Source organism: Myotis brandtii, unplaced genomic scaffold (assembly GCF_000412655.1).
Source record: "Myotis brandtii unplaced genomic scaffold, ASM41265v1 scaffold187, whole genome shotgun sequence".
Taxonomy (NCBI): Eukaryota; Metazoa; Chordata; class Mammalia; order Chiroptera; family Vespertilionidae; genus Myotis; species Myotis brandtii.
Genome location: NW_005356944.1, coordinates 2300249 through 2321130, shown reverse-complemented (window position 1 = coordinate 2321130; position 20882 = coordinate 2300249). Strand labels below are relative to the sequence as shown.

The 20882-nt window shown below is 54.6% G+C and overlaps 2 protein-coding genes across 3 annotated transcripts in view; both read left to right on the top strand.

Annotated features, from left to right (window-relative positions):
• SPTBN2 (spectrin, beta, non-erythrocytic 2) overlaps positions 1 to 15019 on the top strand; it is a 48732-nt gene extending 33713 nt beyond the window's left edge. Inside the window, exons 15-38 of the mRNA XM_014538222.1 lie at positions 5 to 123; positions 1342 to 1479; positions 1800 to 2556; positions 2973 to 3175; positions 3542 to 3632; positions 3868 to 4014; positions 5983 to 6246; positions 6925 to 7149; positions 7439 to 7528; positions 7871 to 8131; positions 8214 to 8344; positions 8555 to 8759; positions 9245 to 9619; positions 10327 to 10571; positions 10670 to 10808; positions 11111 to 11195; positions 11428 to 11624; positions 11951 to 12093; positions 12182 to 12257; positions 12338 to 12388; positions 12595 to 12815; positions 13120 to 13293; positions 13796 to 13838; positions 14167 to 15019. Coding sequence (XP_014393708.1) covers positions 5 to 123; positions 1342 to 1479; positions 1800 to 2556; positions 2973 to 3175; positions 3542 to 3632; positions 3868 to 4014; positions 5983 to 6246; positions 6925 to 7149; positions 7439 to 7528; positions 7871 to 8131; positions 8214 to 8344; positions 8555 to 8759; positions 9245 to 9619; positions 10327 to 10571; positions 10670 to 10808; positions 11111 to 11195; positions 11428 to 11624; positions 11951 to 12093; positions 12182 to 12257; positions 12338 to 12388; positions 12595 to 12815; positions 13120 to 13293; positions 13796 to 13838; positions 14167 to 14400 — 4614 coding nt within the window. The 3' untranslated portion in view covers positions 14401 to 15019. The remainder of the gene's footprint in view (positions 1 to 4; positions 124 to 1341; positions 1480 to 1799; positions 2557 to 2972; positions 3176 to 3541; positions 3633 to 3867; positions 4015 to 5982; positions 6247 to 6924; positions 7150 to 7438; positions 7529 to 7870; positions 8132 to 8213; positions 8345 to 8554; positions 8760 to 9244; positions 9620 to 10326; positions 10572 to 10669; positions 10809 to 11110; positions 11196 to 11427; positions 11625 to 11950; positions 12094 to 12181; positions 12258 to 12337; positions 12389 to 12594; positions 12816 to 13119; positions 13294 to 13795; positions 13839 to 14166) is intronic.
• Positions 15020 to 20397: 5378 nt separating this feature from the next.
• RBM4B (RNA binding motif protein 4B) overlaps positions 20398 to 20882 on the top strand; it is an 11490-nt gene continuing 11005 nt past the window's right edge. The window contains exon 1 of one of the 2 annotated variants that reach the window (XM_005864293.2): positions 20398 to 20413. The gene's annotated coding sequence lies outside the window, so the exon portion shown is untranslated. The remainder of the gene's footprint in view (positions 20414 to 20882) is intronic. The other variant, XM_014538085.1, reaches the window with a different exon arrangement.

Below are 20882 nucleotides of genomic sequence, written 5' to 3'. Positions count from 1 at the left end.
GGCACGCTACACCATGCTCAGCGAGGCCGGGGCCTGCGGGCTGTGGGTGGAGGAGAAGGAGCAGTGGCTCAACGGGCTCACCCTGCCCGAGCGCCTGGAGGACCTGGAGGTGGTGCAGCAAAGGTAGGCCCCCTGCAGGCTCCCTCCGGAATGGCCTTGTGAGTTGGGGGGCTGGGGAGAGGTATGGCCTGTCCCACTGGAAACTGCCTGCTCTTGCTGTATCCCTTTGAGTCTGGTCTTTTGTTGTTGTTTTAATGAAAACTGCTAAACATACTCAAAAGTAGAAAAGATTGTGCAACAAACTCCTATATATCCTCCACCCGGGTTCAGTAATTATTAATATCTTGCTCTATTGGATTCATTTTCCTTTTCAAAAGCCAATCCCCAATATTATCATTTCATCTCTACATTCTCCAGAATGCATCCTTTAAGAAATATGAGGAAGTATTCTTAAACTTATTTTTTTAATTGTGTGTGTGTGGACTTAAAATAGCTAAGGCTTTGAAGTTATAAACCTTTAGATAGAGACACTGATTGACCTCATGAAGTAGCTTGATTTACAGAATAATAAATGTTAAAATCATATAGAAAGGTCGTATTTTTTATAGAACCACAATATCATTATTACACAGAACAAAATTAGCAATGCCTTACTATCATCTACTACTCACTCTATAGTCAGATTTCTTGGTGGTTTTAAAATAGTTTTCAAATTATCCCATGGCGGGTTGGCAAACTACAACCCTTGGGCCAAATCCGGCCCACAGCCTGTATTTGTAAATAAAGCTTTATTGGAACAGAGCCACACTCATTCATCTACACATCATTCAAAGACAGCAGAGCTGAATACTTGTGACAAAGACCATATGGCCCACAATCCTAAACTATTCACTATGTGGCCCTTTACGGAAAATGTTTGCTGACAATCTCTGAGAATGTAAAATGTCCCTGGGAGAAATTATGCTTCACATCTTTATCAGTTACATATTTTTGGTTATCAGTTCATTTTTAACATGGGTCCCAGATAGGCAGCTAAGGAGTAAGGACCAGAGGACTAAGGTAGGTTCTGGTGAAGGCTGGGGCCCTGTGCCAGGATTAGGCCCTGGCCGTTAACTTTTACATCTTTTTGAGCAACTCTAGAGACGACCGTTTTTCTACTTGTTTAGGGGAGTTGGGGACTCCCCCTTGACCCACAGAGACTATGAGCCTTGTAGGTAAGAGGTGAGAGGCTCCTATAAACAAGCTTCTTGCTGACGGAGAGGAGTTTCCATGGGTGTCTAGGGAGGTTGCAGGTGCATCACCACCTCCTGCCGATCTTACTCGGCTCTGCCACCCCCTCAGGTTCGAGACCCTGGAGCCAGAAATGAATGCCCTCGCAGCTCGAATTACTGCCGTGAACACCATTGCAGAGCAGTTGCTGCAGGCCAACCCCGCGGGCAAGGACAGCATCGTCAACACCCAGAAGCAGCTCAACCACAGGTGGCTGGAGGGCGGGACTAGGGAACTGAGAGAGGACACAGCAGATGGGATGGCAGCCAGAAGAGTTCTGTAGGGCATGTGATGGAGGTCAAAAATGTGGTGGGAAGGTGGTCTGGAAGATGCTGGGGGTAGGGGAATAATGAAAGATGAAAGGGGGCAAGGTCGTGTGAAGAGGCTGGAGCCTGGACAGGGAGCAATAAGATGGAGACAAGAGGATGGAGGGGGTGGGGAGAGAGAGGCAGGGAAGAAGCTTCCAGGTGTACCTGGACAGGGCGGGAAGCTGAGCCACTCCAGACATCAGACCCTCCCTCCACTCTCAGGTGGCAGCAGTTTCGGTCCCTGGCGGATGGCAAGAAGGCAGCTCTGACATCAGCCCTGAGCATCCAGAACTACCACCTGGAGTGCACGGAGACCCAGGCCTGGATGAGAGAAAAGACCAAGGTCATCGAGTCCACCCAGGGCCTGGGCAATGACCTGGCTGGGGTGCTGGCACTGCAGCGCAAGCTGGCCGGCACCGAGCGGGACCTGGAGGCCATCGCCACCCGGGTGGGTGAACTGACTCGAGAGGCAAATGCCCTGGCTGCTGGCCACCCCGCCCAAAGCTCTGCCATCCATGCCCGGCTTGGAGAGGTGCAAGCCGGCTGGGAGGACCTCAGGGCCACCATGAGACGTCGAGAGGAGTCGCTGGGTGAGGCACGGCGGCTGCAGGACTTCCTGCGCAGCTTAGATGACTTCCAGGCTTGGCTGGGTCGCACGCAGACTGCTGTGGCCTCTGAAGAAGGGCCGGCCACCCTGCCTGAGGCAGAGGCCCTCCTGGCCCAACACGCAGCCCTGCGGGGAGAGGTGGAGCGGGCCCAGAGCGAGTACAGCCGGCTGCGGGCCTTGGGTGAGGAGGTGACCCGGGACCAGGCCGATCCCCAGTGCCTCTTCCTACGGCAGCGACTGGAAGCCCTGGGAACCGGCTGGGAGGAGCTGGGCCGCATGTGGGAGAGCCGGCAGGGCTGCCTGGCCCAGGCCCATGGCTTCCAGGGGTTCCTGCGGGATGCTCGCCAGGCCGAGGGCGTGCTCAGCAGCCAGGTGAGAGCCCAGGGCATAAGTCAGGACGAAGCGGGAAGTAGGGACAGGGGCATGTGAAGGAGAGAGGTGGATGGGGAGGGATACGGCAGCAGGTGGGGTAGTTGAGGAAACAGGATGGGCAGGAAGAACATGTTAGAAAAATATGGACCATGACTTACCAAAATTGACATAAGCTGGCTTGTCATATAATTACTAAAGAAACGGACTCAATAGCTAGAAAGGGGGTGGAATAGGATTTGGACCCTTAAAGCTTCTCCAGCCCAGCTCCCTATAACTTCCTGAGATTCCACGCAGTCAGGCACCATCCCGCCTGACCTACGGCTGGGCGGTCTGCCCTGCCCTCCCTGGGTGGCCTCTGTGTCTGAGAACCGAGTTCTGCTTTGAGAAGCGAGCTGGCTACCTCCCCTCCCACACAGGAATACGTTCTGTCTCACACGGAGATGCCAGGGACACTCCAGGCTGCGGACGCTACCATAAAAAAACTGGAAGACTTCGTGAGCACCATGGACGCCAACGGGGAGCGGATCCGCGGGCTCCTGGAGGCCGGGCGGCAGCTGGTGTCTGAGGGCAACATCCACGCGGAGAAGATCCGAGAGAAGGCGGACTCCATCGAGAGGAGGTAGGATGAGGACGGGGCCGATGGAGGGTTCGAGAGGGAAATGAGTGAAAGCAGGGTGGCCTCAAAGATGGAGAACACGGAGGTCAGCCTGGCCGATGGGGCTGGGGGGCTGACAAGAAGTAGAGGAAGGAGGGCCCAGTGGTCAGAGAGGGCCTAAGCCATGGGCTGGGAAGTTCTGCCTTCCTCACACGGGAGCAAATGAAGTCACCCAGGGGAGCTGGGCGCTGGATCGGACTCTGGCTGTTCTACAATGTACCTGGAAGGCACTGTGCCCAGAGGAGGAGGACTGGAGGCTTCGGGGTTAGTTGGAGGGTCATGAGCCCTTCACAGCCAGTTCAAGAGTTTCACAAGGGGCTGTCGTTACAGACACGGGAAGAATCAAGAAGCAGTGCAACAGCTTTTGGGACGTCTTCGGGACAACCGAGAGCAGCAGCATTTCTTACAAGATTGTCATGAGGTGAGGCTCAGTTCCCCCTGTCCCCTCCGACACGCCCCAGCCATCCCTTCCACGGCGCCCTGGCTCTTTGAGCCAAGAACTAGTCCATTGCCGTGTCCCCTGAGCAGGCGAAGCCCGCCCAGCTTCTCCCACATCCGCCACTTCTCCCCGCTCACCTGCCCCCACTTTATGCCTCGCTCTTCCCTCCCTCTGAGATGTACGTGCCTTTCTCCATCCCTGCTCTGTGCCTGTCCAGCTGAAACTCTGGATCGATGAGAAGATGCTGACGGCCCAGGACGTGTCCTACGACGAGGCCCGCAACCTGCACACAAAGTGGCAGAAGCACCAGGCGTTCATGGCGGAGCTGGCCGCCAATAAGGACTGGCTGGACAAGGTGGACAAGGTGAGCGGGGCGATGGGGCAGCAGGACGAGACCCCTGGGCTTCTCTGGGCAGGTCCCAGCCACAGTGCAGGGGAGGACCCAGGCTTCGGGATGTGGCTCTTTCAGGGTCAGAGGTCATGGGGCCTCCCATGCCAACCTTCCAAGGTGGGAAATCCCACCCTGAGGAACAAACGTTCTAGGTCTATGGGACAGTGACTCCAGAACGTTGAGAAAATACAAATTAGTAAGGAGCCAAACTGCGGTTTTGGGTCAACGCAACAACTATTCCGGGGTCCAGAGCAGGATGACAGTCCTCCGCAGGGTCAGCACTTCCTCTGGAACAGGCCGGTGGTGAACACTTCAGGATTTTTGAGCCTTACCGTTTCTGCTGCGACCGCTTAATTCTGCCATCGTAGTGGAAAGCAGCCACAGGAATACACAAATGGACAGTGTAGCTGTGTGCCAGAAAAACTTGATTTATAAAAACAGGGCCGCAGTTTGCCAGCCCCTGCTTTTGAGTCTTGTTATTCCTGGTATTTGCTCTCCCACCCAGCTCTTCCTCAAGAGCTGAGCACAGGCAAAACTTTATTTCTACTCAACAAGTGTTGCTGGGCAAGATTAATGTGCTCAGCACTCTGCTAGGGGCTGCACAGTATATAGAAAAGATACTTTCCTTCCCTCAGGGGCACACTGGTTGGGCAGAAGAGGAGACCAGTGTGTATTCCGTGTTTCCATTTGTTCCGCAAACATTTACTTGGTGCTACAATATGCAAAGCCTTGTATATTGAGGGGGGACAGGTGATGCCACTGCGGGCTCTACCCTCCAGGATGCCACTGTGGCCAGGATCTGAGTCATATACACAAGTAGATACGTTAAATATAAAGCAGAATATTGGGAGCACAGTAAGAGAACCAATAAAGCCTGGACTCTGAGAGACGGGGTGGGAATCCTAGAAGCAGGAGCCTCAGGCAGGCGTGAAGGGTGAGTGGGATTTGGACGAGCAGAGATACTGGAGGGAAGATATTTCTAGGTAGAGACAGTGCAGCTGGAAACCAGAGAGGTGGAAGTGGGTGTCTATATAGGAGCCAAGGGATAAGCCAATCTAGGAACACAGAATGCGTGAAGGGGCCCCAGGGAGGAAAAGGTGGGAAAATCCTGGGCCAGAAATGGTCATGAAAAGCCCTGATCACCACGTAAGGACTGTGCATAATCCACTAAAGGTTTGTGAAGTTACCCCAGCAGCGTTAGACTCTGATACTGTGTGTTGTGATTTCTGTTCCCCTGAAGCAGGGCTTCCCGTGCAGGCCATTAGAATGGGAGTTGGTCATAGGAAACACCCGTGGGCAGTGGGCAGCTGAGACGGAGCGGGGTAGGTGGTCAGGAAAGGGCCCCCTGCCACGCTGGCTACCCCAGTGGGCAGCTGGTGCTCAGTCCTAATGTGGCGCCCTGGGCGCCGAGCATGCGTCAGAGTCATCCCAACCAAAGCACCAAAATGCTGTTTGTCCACCACTCCGTCCATCACTGCCTTGCCTGCAGGTCGAGGGACTCTGCTTCCCTCACCTCCCCAGAAACAAAGCCCTCCAGCAGAAAGGCTGGGAGTGGGGGGACAGGAGAGATTCACTTGCCACAGGTCAGGTGAGGGGTGAGGAGCTGAGAAAGACGAAACGATAACAAATAACACAAGACCATGTGCGATGTATCACTAGAAACGGCAAGCACTGGGGAACTCGAATTAGGGGAGATCGCAGAGGCTCCTTAGTTGAGATGAGATTTGAGCTGGACCTTGAAGGGGAGCTGAGTGTGATCAGCAGCAAGGTAGGGAAGTTTAGAGGGGGATCCAAACCTTCGAGAAGAGCATGTTAAGGAGGACACACAAGAACTCGGAATTATTGCTCACACTTAGGTCCCTGCTGCCCTTTAGTTCTCTGGCCTGTACAGCGCTGTGGTGTCTAATTCTGACACTTACTCTTCTTTGCCCCACCACCCAGGAAGGGCGGGAGCTGAGCCTCGAGAAGCCAGAGCTGAAAGCCCTGGTGTCAGAGAAGCTGGAGGACCTGCACAGGCGCTGGGATGAGCTGGAGACCACCACCCAGGCCAAGGCCCGCAGCCTCTTCGATGCCAACCGGGCAGAGCTGTTTGCCCAGAGCTGCTCTGCCCTGGAGAGCTGGCTGCTGAGCCTGCAGGCCCAGCTGCACTCGGATGACTACGGCAAGGACCTCACCAGCGTCAACATTCTGCTCAAGAAGCAGCAGGTGCGCGGGAGCCTTTGCTGGAGTGATGAGTGCAGGAGACGGGAGAGGCAGCCTGTAGCTCTGGAGATTGGGGAGGTCGTTCTCAGACACCCCAAGGCTCAGTTCTGGAACCTTTGGCGAGGGCAGAGGCCCGCTGATGGCATTGGGAATTTGCTGGGGAATCACGGGCCAGAGCAGGTGTGAAGCTGGCAGGCCAAAGCTGGCCAGCAGGACGTCGTCACTGATGCCAGGGAAACCTGCTGGGGGGTGATAGCCACTGGGTCTCCTGGACACTGCGGGCAGTTTTGCGGAGGCGCTGGAAGAAAAGCCAAAAGCAGAAGCCCCCCTCTCTGTGCCTGTGGTGTCCCTCCGTCACCCTCTACTGGCAGGGCCCAGCATTGCACCAGCTGGCGAAGGAGAAGTATCTCCAGGGTCCAGTTCTCATGTCTCCAACAGGGCAGGAAAGGTGGATTTGGGACTGCGAGGCAATGGATTGCTAACTGGCACAGTTACGAGGGCCCCCTTCCCCGGACTCCTATGTATATTAAAGCTTGAGGTCCACTGTCTAGGCCGGGAGGGATGCTCTCCCTGGGCTGAGCCCAGGGTAAGTAATCACGATGGGCTTGATATTGACTAGGGTCCCCTCTGAGGTCGATGGTGGAAGCGCGGGGATAACATCTTCCTCTTGCGGGTCGGCAGATGCTGGAACGGGAGATGGCCGTGCGGGAGAAGGAGGTGGAGGCCATCCAGGCCCAGGCCAAAGCTCTGGCCCAGGAAGACCAGGGTGCAGGGGAGGTGGAGAGGACCTCGCGGGCTGTGGAGGAGAAGTTCAGGGCCCTGTGCCAGCCCATGAGGGAGCGCTGCCAGCGCCTGCAGGCCTCCCGCGAGCAGCACCAGTTCCACCGGGATGTGGAGGACGAGATCGTGAGTCCCTAGGGTCGGGGATCCGGTAGCCTCGTCCCCACGGCAAACTGCCCCCGGCCTTGCGCTGGGGAAATGGCAGCCGTGTTCTCCTCCCCTTTGGCATTGAAAACCAGCCCTCTAGGGACACTTGGGGATGCCCTGGAAGTCCCTTTTCCCCAGAACCAGAGATGGTCGTTTCCTGCACACACACCAGGAGCCCTAGAACACCTCCCCCCAGCTGACCCGCTCTCCAGCTCCCAGCTTCTACTTTGCCCTGCGGACCTCCACTCACCCCTCCTTTCTCATTCAGTTGTGGGTGACGGAGCGTCTGCCCATGGCCAGCTCCAGGGAGCATGGCAAGGACCTGCCCAGTGTCCAGCTCCTCATGAAGAAAAACCAGGTGAGGCAGAGGCGAAAGGCAAAAGGCAAGGTCCCAAGAGCCTCCTGGGACAGGGAGATGGTTTTTCTTAAGACCTGGGGGTTCTCTGGCTCCCCTTCGATGCTGGGTGTGACCCTAGACTTCATGGTTGGCCTTCGCTAGCCGTGGAGGGTGGGTTCCCTCAGGAAAAGATCATGGAATTGAAGGAGCTTTACCACCATATCCTTGGGCCGGAAGGGAGGGGAAGTGCAGAGGATTCAGGAAGGAGGAGAAGCAAGAGTGTGAGGGGGCTTGATGTTGAGTAGGTGTAAGGGGGTCCCTTAGCAAGCTTTTCAGTGTGTGCTCTTCTGCTGCTGGGGACAGACGCTGCAAAAGGAGATACAAGGCCACGAGCCACGGATTGCGGACCTAAGGGAGCGGCAGCGTGCCCTGGGTGCGGCCGCGGCAGGCCCGGAGCTGGCTGAGCTACAGGAAATGTGGAAACGCCTGAGCCATGAGCTGGAGCTTCGAGGGAAGCGACTCGAAGAGGCCCTGCGAGCCCAGCAGTTCTACCGAGATGCCGCCGAGGCCGAGGCCTGGATGGGGGAGCAGGAGTTACACATGATGGGCCAGGAGAAAGCCAAGGTGAGGGCCAGGGCAGAGCCAGGCTGTCACCTGCTTCTCTCCTCCCCGTGACCCTCCCTGATGACCACTGTCCGGCCCCCAGGATGAGCTGAGCGCCCAGGCCGAGGTGAAGAAGCATCAGGTATTGGAGCAAGCCCTGGCTGACTACGCCCAGACCATCCACCAGCTGGCAGCCAGCAGCCAAGACATGATTGACCACGACCACCCAGAGAGGTGAGCACGGCGGCATCAGGGGACCCAGTGCTTGGGGGAGAGGGGAGCAGCTCCAAGAAGGTGCAGGGATCATGGAGCCTCCCGTGTACGTGCACACAGATCCGTCCAGGAAGGTGCCGTTGGTTGGCTAAGAGGGACAGGACTCTACGAGGCAGGCTGGGGATCCGAGCAGGGGATCCTAAGTGCTGGGCCGCTCCCCCTCCCCCACAGCACACGGATATCCATCCGCCAAGCCCAGGTGGACAAGCTGTACGCTGGCCTGAAGGAGCTGGCCGGAGAGCGGCGGGAGCGCCTGCAGGAGCACCTGAGGCTGTGCCAGCTGCGCCGTGAGCTGGATGACCTGGAGCAGTGGATCCAGGAGCGCGAGGTGGTGGCAGCCTCGCACGAGCTGGGCCAGGACTACGAGCACGTGACGGTGAGTGCGGAGAGGACACCAGCCGCCAGTCAGCTCCTGGGCAAGTAGAGGTCCCCCTGGGAGACTGGGGCCCCATCCTGCGCGGGCAGCACGGGGTGGGTGCAGACCAGGCTGAGCAGCACTGTCCTCCTGGGTTTTGAGGTGTTTAAGTTGAAGAATTGTGCAGAAAGGAGGACTGAGGCTGTGCACAGAACTGGGTGAAAAGGAAATTAGCAATCACTCTTTTCCAGCAGAACTAGACAGTGTAAGGTACCCCTGTCTGTAGGCTGAAGGTTGCAAGCGCCCCCACTGCCTTGTTGAGGGCCTGGGTGTTCATCAGATCCAGGGTCACTGGGAACCACTGGCATCTGCTCACGGGCTTAGCCCAGCTGGAGAAGCCTGTTTTGGTCCGTGTGGCCCAGGGGAGAGAAGACTCACCCCCGCCCCCCGTCCTGTTAGGCAGGGGCCAGAGTCAGAGTTGTCTGTGCACCTGTTCCCTCCACCAGATGCTCCGGGACAAATTCCGAGAGTTCTCCCGGGACACGAGCACCATCGGCCAGGAGCGCGTGGATAGTGCCAACGCATTGGCCAACGGGCTCATCGACGGGGGCCATGCCGCCCGGGCCACCGTGGCCGAGTGGAAGGACAGCCTCAACGAGGCCTGGGCTGACCTGCTCGAGCTGCTGGACACGCGGGGTCAGGTGCTGGCAGCTGCGTATGAGCTACAGCGCTTCCTGCACGGGGCCCGCCAGGCCCTGGCGCGGGTGCAGCAAAAGCAGCAGCAGCTTCCCGATGGGACCGGCCGAGACCTCAACGCGGCCGAAGCCCTGCAGCGCCGGCACTGTGCCTTCGAGCACGACATCCAGGCCCTCAGCGCCCAGGTCTGACTCAGCAAGTGAGGTCAGGGGTGGCTTGGAGGGGACTTGGTAGAAAAGGCCAGGGGGCCCCTCAGAAATGCCGGGGTTGGCATCCTCTGGAAGGCCATTTAGGGATGAGGTGGAATTGCTCTATGTAAACATCTCTGGCCAGAGGACATCTCACCACCACATTCACACCTTCAATGACAAGCCTCCTGAGGGCCCGTGACATTGTCACATGGTCCCAAAGGCTCAAGTATTCTTCACGTTGGACTAAAATCCAGCTATCGGGCCCACCCAACTAGAGCTCTAGAACCACACAAACCAAGCAAAGATCCTTCCTGCAACCATTTAAACCCAGTCACCCCCCATCCAATCCCTCTTTCAGGCTGAAAATCTCATTCTAGCCATTCCGGGGGTCTCTCACGTCTTGGACAAGCCTCTGAAAGCCCAACTGGCTAGTCGCCCTTCTAAAGGGCTGCTCCCCAGGCTAAGCCCAGGCTCCCACTTGGGACCCAACAGGGCAGAGTATGACAAAGCTTACTCTGAGCACCAGCTGTCATCTTTCCCAGCCCTCACCCCCTGCTCCTCCTCTGCTCCTCTAGCTGGTAAATGGGCAGGCCGGGCGAGCAGAGGCCAGGGTGGGGCGTGGGGGAGGGTGGGGCGTGGGGGAGGAGACTGCAGCTCCTCAGAGTCTCCAGCTCTGCCTGACTCGGAGCTGGGCCCTGCAGGTCCAGCAGGTGCAGGACGATGGCCACCGGCTGCAGAAGGCCTACGCCGGAGACAAGGCCGAGGAGATCGGCCGCCACATGCAGGCTGTGACGGAGGCCTGGGCCCAGCTTCAGGGAAACTCTGCTGCCCGCCGCCAGCTGCTGCTGGACACGACAGACAAGTTCCGCTTCTTCATGGCTGTCCGGGAGCTGATGCTGTGGATGGACGGGGTGAACCTGCAGATGGATGCCCAGGAGCGGCCCCGGTGAGGCCCGCGGTGCCCGTGGCCTACAGGGGTTGGGAGCTGGTGGCTGGGAAAGGGTCGTGGGCAGCAGGGTTGTGATGTGGTCTCTGTACCCCCAGGGATGTGTCCTCCGCAGACATGGTTATCAAGAACCACCAGGGCATCAAAGCAGAGATCGAGGCCAGGGCCGACCGCTTCTCCTCTTGCATCGACATGGGGCAGGGGCTGCTCGCCAGGAGCCACTATGCAGCTGAGGAGGTGGGCGAGGCCTGGGCACAACCGGGTCATCCTTATGGCGGAGGCCTTAATGCTGCGTTTGCTCCCAAGTCTTTCTGCTTCCTCATCCTTTCTTTACAGAAACCGTTCACTCTCTCTCCCCTCAGTGCTGTTCAGGGAGTCCCATTCCATCCGCCCGCCCCCCGCTGCCCAGAACTGTCTGCCTCTTGAAATCAGAAATCACTAGTTCCCCTGTGTCAATCCCCCAGAGTCTCCGAAAAGCCCAGCAGGGTGCTAACTCGCATCTCTGCCTCCTCCCCCCCCAACCCCTCCCCCCCTCCTAGATCTCAGAGAAGCTGTCTCAGCTGCAGGCACGGCGCCAGGAGACCGCAGACAAGTGGCAGGAGAAGATGGACTGGCTCCAGCTTGGTGAGGGTGCCAGGCCTGCCAGGAGGGGCTGGGGGTCTTGAATCCTGTAGTTTCCAGAGTCAGACCAGGAATCCTGGGCATGGAGTTCGAGGCTCCCGCCCTTGGCTCTGCCCTGTGCTCCTGCTTTGGGGCAGTAGCGTTCTCTGTGCCCTAATTTTGACATGGTTACAGTGCTCTGCTGATGTCCACTCTGACCTGCCGTTTCCTGTGATCCCCGCCCCCATCCCTGCAGTTTTGGAGGTGCTCGTGTTTGGAAGAGACGCAGGTATGGCCGAGGCCTGGCTGTGCAGCCAAGAGCCACTGGTGCGAAGTGCTGAGCTGGGTTGCACAGTTGATGAAGTCGAGAACCTCATCAAGCGGCACGAGGCCTTCCAGAAGTCAGCAGTGGCCTGGGAGGAGCGTTTCAGTGCGCTGGAGAAGCTCACCGCGGTGAGGGCCACAGGACCCCAGGGATGCCCGCCCCGTCCCGCTACCCTGGGCCTGTGCTCCCTTTCGCTGGAAGAAGACAGTTCCTCTCCTCCCACTGCACCAGCATCTCCCAGATGTGAGCCAAGAGTGCCATGTTGTCACCACAGCTTTAGGAGTCGTCATTCCCCCGAGTGACGCTGTGAGACACCTCCTCCCCCGTTTCTTCTCGTGGAATTATAGTTTCCTTTCTGTGTCCACAGACCAGAGCTGAGACATTTCATCTTCCCCACCTCCCTGGTCCTTTTAAATGAGACCTTCTATGCTCTGACCTCAGAATGTTTTGACAGTTGGAGGAGCAGGAGAAGGAGCGGAAAAGAAAGAGAGAAGAGGAGGAACGGAGGAAACAGCCCCCTGCTCCGGAGCCCACAGCCAGTCTGCCCGGAGGGGTCCTTGAGGACGGCCAGACGGCTCCTGATGCTTCCTGGGACGGGTGCGAGCGGGGGCATCTGGGGAGGAGGAGGAGGCTGAAGCTAAGCAGCCCAAGGACTTACATTATTCTGTGTCATCTGCCGCTCCAGAGCCCACCCCCGGCTACCAGCACCCACACAGGCAGCCAGCATTAACGGAGTCTGCACAGATGGAGAGTCCCCCCAGGTGAGCCCCACGCCCCTGTGCCCTATCAGAATTTCAGCCCCGTGTCCTGCACATACTCTTAAAGCTTCTTGTCCTTGTAGCCCCTGTTGGAACAACAAAGACTTGAGCAGGGCAGCTTCCCAGAAGGGCCTGTGAGTTCCTCCGGGAGGTGTGGGTGTTGATATCTGGAGGGACGAAGAGGGGTATGCGCTGGGTGGTGGGGACACTGAGGTCAGGAGAGGGCAGAGGCTCGAAGGACACTTGGGGGCAGAAAGCCCAGCTGGTGGACTTCAAGCTTCTGACATCCAGGCTAGTTATCGGCCCCCTCATCCTTTGACACAGACTCTTTTCCCCACAGGCGTCTGGCCCAGGAGGCGAGACCAACGGGCCCCAGGGAGAGAGGCAGACCCGGATACAGGGCTCGGCCCCTCCTATCCTGCCCCAGAGCAGGTCATCTGAGTCAGCCCGGGTTGCCACCTTGCCCTCTCGAGGCCCAGAGCTCTCTGCCCAGGAACAGATGGAGGGGATGCTGTGCCGCAAGCAGGAGATGGAGGCCTTCGGCAAGAAGGCTGCCAACAGGTAGCGGGTCTGGCCTCAGTGCTGTGGCCTCTCCAGTCCCTGCCTCTGAAGAGGCTTCCCCAGAACCTCTTGCTAAATAGATGGGAGGAGTGGGGGGTGCCCTGCAGGAGGAGAGTTCTCTAGGGAAGGGGTAGGACTCAGGAGCAGAGTGGGGCCTCCCGAAGGCCAGGAGGGTGTAAAAATGACAGGCCTACGAACAGAGTGGCACTGGAAATCCTAGAACACCCACGCTCTCCCCGGGGCTCCCATAAAAGCTGGTCAGTCTGCCTGTCTCGCTTCGTCACCTGCACCATGTCCCTCCCAGGTCATGGCAGAATGTGTACTGTGTCCTGCGGCATGGGAGCCTTGGTTTCTACAAGGATGTGAAGGCAGCCAGCACGGGAGTGCCATACCACGGAGAAGTGCCTGTCAGCCTGGCCAGGGCCCAGGGCAGTGTCGCCTTTGATTATCGGAAGCGCAAACATGTTTTCAAGCTGGGGTAGGAACAGCACTGTACCCTCAGGATGGGATGGGGAGTCAGAGCGGCATTTGGGGACAGGTGGAGAGATGGGAGAAGCGGGGAGCCAGGGGGTACATTATATTTCACACCAAGGGGAGCAGGAGCTCCAAGACTCAGGCCTGATGGCTGACCATGTCAGGCTGAAAAATTGTCCTGGATGGGATATCTGAGGACAGGGTGCTGGCATTCCCCTGCCTCCAGGGACCTCCAGGAGCCTGCCCCTGCCACCAGCAAGCACCAGAGCTGGAGGCATGGCCTGGGGTGGAAGTGAGGTCACCCTGGTCCTCTGTAGCCAATCAGGAAGCATTGCTTCCGCACAGTCCTGAGACGAGGATGTGCAGAGGTGTCTGACCTGGCTCCGAGGGCCCCAGCAGGCATGTTCTCCAGCCTGGCCTCTGGCTGATGATTGAACTCCTACCAGCACTGATGGGGCCACTCCCGATTCTCAGCTCTGTCCTGAGCCTTCTCTCTCTCCCAACAGCTTACAGGATGGAAAAGAATATTTATTCCAAGCCAAGGATGAGGTGAGCTGCCCCCTCTCCGCCCACACCCCTCTCTCCCATTGCCATTCTTAGAACCTCCAATTGTAGATTCTCCTTTCTTCCCCCTTTGCTCTCTTTTTCCTTAAGTGTCTCATTCTTTGTAATCAGACAGCCCCCAGTGTGCCACCTGGATGCTTGTGAAGGCCACACCAAAACATGTTCCCTGTCTTAAGGGGCCTTTTTCTCCAATGACATGAAATAGTCAAACCATTTTTCTGCCGCCTCCTCCCAAGCTTCCCCGCTGTCCACAGGCCGGAGGCCTCAGCACAGCGCCCTTGAAGCTGACCAGTTGTCTCCATGCTCCCTGTAGGCAGAGATGAGCTCGTGGCTGCGGGTGGTGAATGCAGCCATTGCCACTGCGTCCTCTGCCTCTGGAGAGCCTGAAGAGCCAACGGTGCCCAGTGCCACCCGGGGCATGACCCGGGCCATGACAATGCCCCCAGTGTCACCGGTCGGGGCTGAGGGGCCCGTGGTACTTCGCAGCAAGGACGGCAGAGAACGAGAGCGAGAAAAGCGCTTCAGCTTCTTCAAGAAGAATAAGTAGTTGGGGGCAAGACTCCCCGGCTAGCTCCTCCCTTTGTTCAGGAAACTGCCAGGGACTGTCAACTGGGACCACCCTCTTGTCAGGACAACTGCCTGCTGCTAGGGTCTGTTGCCAAGGTCAGCCCATCACCAGGAACTGTCTCCGGGGACAAGTCAGTGTTCCCATGGACAACCCTTCTCTTCTGCTATTTAATTCCGGACTGGTGGTGGGACCCAGGCAACCCCCGATTCTACTCCCCCGACTTCCCTCTTCCCCGGCCTTAAACCTCGATTCCCACCACAGTGCGGACAGTGCCGCACCCTCAGTGTAGGCCACGTGGGGAATGGCTGCCCCTGCCTCAGGGTCATTCTCCCACCACAGCTAGGGCACGCTGTCTGGTGCCTTGCCCCTGGGGACCAGCCAGGAACCTCTAAGAGCTGAAGCAGGACCTGGGGGCAAGATGGCCGGATGATGGAGTCAGAGACACCGAAGCTCCCCATTCCATCCTTCTTCATCCTCTGACTCAAGCGGCCACTCCATCTCCAGCGACTCTTAATGGCTTCCAGGTGTGAGTTGTTCAGGGGCAACCACAGCCTTGATTGAGTCTGGCCAAGGAGGTGATTAAACAGCTCAGCTTCTCTTACTGCCTCATGGTGTCTTTGCTTTCCTGACCACAAGCTCCCTGCCTGTGCCCATGTTTTCCCCTTTGGCTCCAGTCTCCTATGTGTCCGGTTTCCATTCTGTCCCAGCCTCCAAGCCCTCAAAGAACCACATTATTTTGAGAGCCTCCATACCTTGGTCTAATTTTCCCATGAGAATGACCTCCAGTTTGACCAATGTCAAGCCTCCTTTTAGACCAAAGAAGTTCACCATGGGTCAGAATGATGTGAACAAGCAGTGAACGACTATTTCCCTGGTGTACAGCAGTCTTCACTTGTGATTCTCGCAACTGTTTTCAAAAACAAAAGACTAAAAAAACAAAATTGGAAAGATTGAAGAGCATTGCCACAACCTAGTCTCAGCCATGCTCAGCCCAACTGGAGAATATGGCACGTAGAGGGTGATTACTGATCCCACCTCCTGTCTCCTCCCCAGATGAGAAGATCCAGGGTGTTCGGACAGGGATCAGATAAGTTGTAAGTTCCGAGTCCACTGAAATAGAATAACAATACCTTGAGAAGCCACAAAGTACATCCTAAGTGTATAAATACACAAACGGGAATATTCTAGACCTAGTGAAGTAGAGAAAAAAAAAGGATTCCCCCTTGTCTCTGGCCTGGTAATTGGAGGTTTCAGAGTAAATAGTATTTGCCTTCGAGGCCTCCTACAGGAAAACCTTTGTTCTTTCATTGTTTCCCATTCACACACACACAACCATTTCTTTGGGGGCTCAGAGAAGGTCTTTATAGGGAAGCAGCCCTATCGTTAGCATAATTGGCTAAGGGCCTTGGTTGAGCAGACCCCTGACTATCATCAGTCATGACAAAGACAGGGTCAGGTGTGTGCAGGCCCAGGACTAGCACAACAGCCCCAGAATGGCCTCCAACCATGCGATCTGGTAGACCAGATGGCCCACAGAATATCCCTTTCTCTTAAGAAAATTAGATTTGGAAATATCCGTAGTAAACATGTAGATAAATATAATTAAAACAATCTGTCATGGACTAAATGGAAGAATACATCACCACTGTAACCTCTTGTTCTTCAGGTACAACTGTAAAATCCCCATTATATGAAGGAAAAGTCAGCATTGCGGAATGTTCAGGGAATCTGGGTATTTACACACTAAGAAGGCAGGCCTGGGGGTTGGGAGGAAAGCAATAATTGGAAAATTTAGGAGGAAATGTATATGGGGGTGAGAAATTAATGGAGCAATTATCATTTTAATGTATAAAAGATAAGTGAGGGTCCTACAGAATGGTGCAATCAGTCATTGTGAATGGAAAAGGGATGAAAGTGGGATTTGGGCGTCACGTACATACACATGGCAGCTAAAGCTACCAGAGTGCATGAAGCCTCAAGGACAGGACATAGAAGATAATAAGCCTAAGGTCAGGAAGTAAGTCTTGGGAGACACGTTAGATCTGAGTGGAAGAAAAGTTCCAGGAAAGAAGACAGAATGGTATGGAGCAGTGAGGGATTTGAGACAGGTTAGAGCACAAAAATACAATAATGTGGGCACCACATATCAATGGGGAAATATGGACATAAAAATGGAGTAATTATTTTTAAAAATATGTTTACATTTTTACCTAATACCATCTCCAAAGGTGAATGCTGGATCTGCACTGTCCAATACAGCAGCTGCAAGCCACACGTGGCTACTGAGCACTTGAAATATGGCTAGCTGAATTGAGATGTGCTGTAAGTGCAAAATGCTCACTGGATTTCAAAGACTGAAGAGGAAAAAAAGAAGTTAAGATATCTCATTAAGAATTTTTTTAATATATTTTATTGATTTTTTACAGAGAGGAAGGGAGAAGGATAGAGACTTAGAAGCATCGATAAGAGAGAAACATCGATCAGCTGCCTCCTGCACACCCCCTACTGGGGATGTGCCCGCAACCAAGGTACATGCCCTTGACCCGAATTGAACCTGGGACCCTTCAGTCCGCAGGCCGACGCTCTATCCACTGAGCCAAACCAGTCAGGGCTCATTAAGAATTTTTATATTGCCCTGGCCGATATGGCTCAGTGAATAGAGCGTCGGCCTGCAGACCAAAGGATCCCGGGTTCGATTCTGGTCAAGGGCAGGCTCCTCCCCGGCCCAGGCCCTGGTTGGGACTCTTGCAGGAGGCAACCAATCGATGTGTTTCTGTCATATCGATGTTTCTCTCTGTCTTCCCCTCTCTCTCCCACTCTCCCTAAAAATCAATGGAAAAAATATCCTTGGGTGAGGATTAACAAAAACAAACAAAAATGAATTTTTATATTGATTATATGTTGAAATGATCTTTTAGCTATATTGGGTTTCAAAAGTATTAAAGTTCATTTTACTTTTAAAATATGTTTACTAGACAATTTTAAATTATGTATATGGCTCACATGTTTCTATTTGGACAGCACTGCTCAAAATGAACTACAGACCTAAAAGTGAAAGGTAAAAACATTAATGTTGCCCTGGCCGGTTTGGCTCAGTGGATAGAGCGTTGGCCTGCAGACTGGAGGGTCTCGGGTTCGGTTCCGATCAAGGGCATGTACCTTGGTTGCGGGCACATCCCCAGTAGGGGACATGCAGGAGGCAGCTGATCAATGTTTCTCTCTCATCGATGTTTCTAACTCTCTATCCCTCTCCCTTCCTCTCTGTAAAAAAATCAATAAAATATATTTTTTAAAAAAACATTGATGTTAACAAAATATAAGACTGAAGAGGGAATGATGATAGCTCTCCTCCATCTCCTACACAGATAGTCATTATTGTTTTCACAGCTATAGGTGGAAGGATGGACTGGTTTCTAGAGAACAACCTAACAATTTCACCCTGAGTTTATACCCTCCCAAATTCTCACATGGATCTGTTAGGGCATTAATAATCAGCATAAGGATGCTAATTTCAACCTTGTATACAATGGTGGGGAGTTGGAGGTAACCTGATGCCCTACATTCAGAGATGAATCGGAAAAATATGGTGGTTGCATGCTATGGAGTATTACTCCGTTGTTAGATATGACACAGTAACATAGCACTTAGTGAAAAAAGTTAGAAACAATGAGCTCTACAACACAATTTACATAAATTAGAAGAAACCAAGTGTAAAAAGATATTTGCAAGAATCTAGGGGAAAATCGACTATAAGTATCAGACAATATTAGCATAGCATACGCTAGGTGTTTTAATTAGAGGCAGATAATGAGGCCTTCATAGGAGAAATTACATTATGTCTGGGATTTGCTTTTAAAAACTCCAGCCCTCCTCCAAAAGAGTACAGGGGCTAGATGAAGTATCAGCAAGATGTAATGGCCAAATCTGGGTAAACGGTCCGTAGGAGTTCATTATAATATTCTCAATTTGTGCCTTTTGAAATTTTCCACGTAAAACATTTTAATGGAAAAAGCAAATGTGCCCTAAGAAGACACGTCTTGCAAGAACACAAACAAATAATACACATTAAACTCATTAGAATGATTGCCTACGAGGGGCAGGGAGAGGAGATAAAAGGGAATAGATAGGAGTAAGGAAACAGGTGGGGCCTTGCGCGACTGTGTCCGCGTTCCCCGGTGCCGCCTCCTCACCACTGGGGACGCGAATGGCCAGATCCAGCGGCACAGGGAGCAGCAGGCGCTGCACCTCGAGGTGCGCACCGGCCCGGAGTCGGCAGGCATCGCCCTCTTCAGCCATGAAGTTATATGTGCATTCAAGTGCTCAGTGTCCCGTGAGACGGAGTGCAGCCGCGTGGGCAAGCATCCTTTCCTCATCACCCTGGGCTGCAACAGCGGCCTCATCCAGTTCGCTAAACCCCATGATTTCTGTCCCTTCTACAACACCCTGAAGTCCTGCCGGGGCCGTACCCTGGAACGGGCGGTGTTCAGCGAGCAGACGGAAGAGTCCACCGAGCAGTTTTTCCAGTTTATGGCCACCTGTCCCAGCAGCAGAACATGATGCAGGACGACGTGCGGCAGGCACCTACCAGCGTGCGCTACTGCAGAACCACGCGGACTTCAAGGACAAGTGTCATTTTTTGCCGCCCAAGCTGGAGCAAGGAAGATCTACACGGTGGAGGCCGGCACCATAGCCCAGCGCGCCGAGGTCAGCGGCCCACTGGAACCCCTGCCTGTCCTCCTCCTTCAGCTATATGCCCGCTCTAACCCAGGAAGCTGGCCCCGCTGGGAGCCCCCAGGAAACCTGACCCCCTGGATTTAGGGGATTGTGGGGACATCACTTCTCTTTGGTCTTTTATCCCCCAAACCTGAGCTGAGGTGGTGTCCCCTCCATGACTGGTAGTCAACTGCTGGGTTCAGGGGTGATTTGGGGTCTTCAGAGGCTTGGTGGCCTTGTGCTTCAGGGGACTGTGCAGTCACACAGGCCAGTGGTCTGCCTCTCTGAACCCCACTTCCCACATCTGTGAAATGTTGGTAACAACAGGGTTTCATTTCATTAAAGCTGTCATTTTCTTTGTTCAAAAAAAAAAGAGTAAGGAAACAGGGGAAAGAAATGGAATGGTACAGTCAGAGCTATGCAAAGAAACTGTATAAAAACAGAAGAAAGGATGATGAATGAAATGAAAAGTTTAGAAGGGTTAATACTAATCCAAGGACATTAGTTTTGGTGACCTCAGAAAATTCTGGGAATTGGAGAGAACAGAACCCAAAACAGTGCATAAAGGTGGTTGATGCAGGTTCAGAGCCTCCATTTGTGACGTCGGTATTGTGAAGATGAGTGAAAGCTATTTCAGAAATAGCTAAGGAGGTCCCTATACATGTTTTAAACGTTTGAGGGTGGAGAGAAACTGGAAATGGCCAGAGAATAAGGGAAGGAGAGAGGTAGATACCAGTAGGTGGGAGACAAGCATGACTGTTATTAGAATTGCAAGAACAGTGCCTCTTCTGAATCAGTTGGGAAGCAAAAAGATCCCAGTGAAAGAAACATATCAAAATAGTTGGGGAGGAGGAAGGCAGCCTCAGGAATTCGTGCCTGATGGTATCAGGACAGCTTCTATGAAGCCATCGCAGTGAGGAACGGTGATTGACAATCACCCTGGCATGCTCTACTCAGAGATAAACAGTCCATCTCTCTACAAACGTCTACTCTTTGTTGGAGGGTGACAGGGAGTAACCCACCTGATAGCCTCCCTTTGGCCACCAGGAGGTGCCCTTAGACCACAGCTGAATCTTGAAGGCGCGCAGTGCCCTGGGACTCTCAGTTGTCTAGCCCAGCAGCTTAGTGTGGATGTGGAGCCCCTACCGCCACCCAAGTCAAGGCACCTCTCCGGGCCTTTGCAGCGAGTACTCCTTCGGTGCGCTCACCACAGACGCGGTGCTGCGAGGACACACAGAGCTCATACCCTGGCTGGGGAGAAAACCAGCCACGTCTACACGTGAGCAAACAGAACATGACTCCGGGGAGCCTTGATGGAATGCCTCCTAGAGCTATCCCAGCTCTGCCGGCTTTGGTTCTATTTCCTCATCAATGAATAACATGTTTGCAACGAAAAAAATCTTAATTATGTTTAAAGCTTTACAAAAAATGACTAGGTTTGCTCAAAATGTGTATTTCTAAAATGTTGTACCAAGCTGGCAACCCTTTTTAGGGGACCCAGTGAGGTAACTTTGTCATCAGCTGCCGGCCCCGCTCCCCCGCTGCAGCAGGCCCTTACAGCAGCCCCCATTGTGATGGCTGGTGACACCGGCTTTCTGATTTCACCGGGGCAGCGTTTGCGTCCCGAACCTTTCTGACGCGTGAGCGGCGACCCCCGCTTCCAGGGTGGTGATTGGCGAGTTGGGGCCGGGGGCGGGCTGACCTCTGCTCCGCAGCGCCGTCACCAGCTGGCCCCGCCCCCGTGTCGG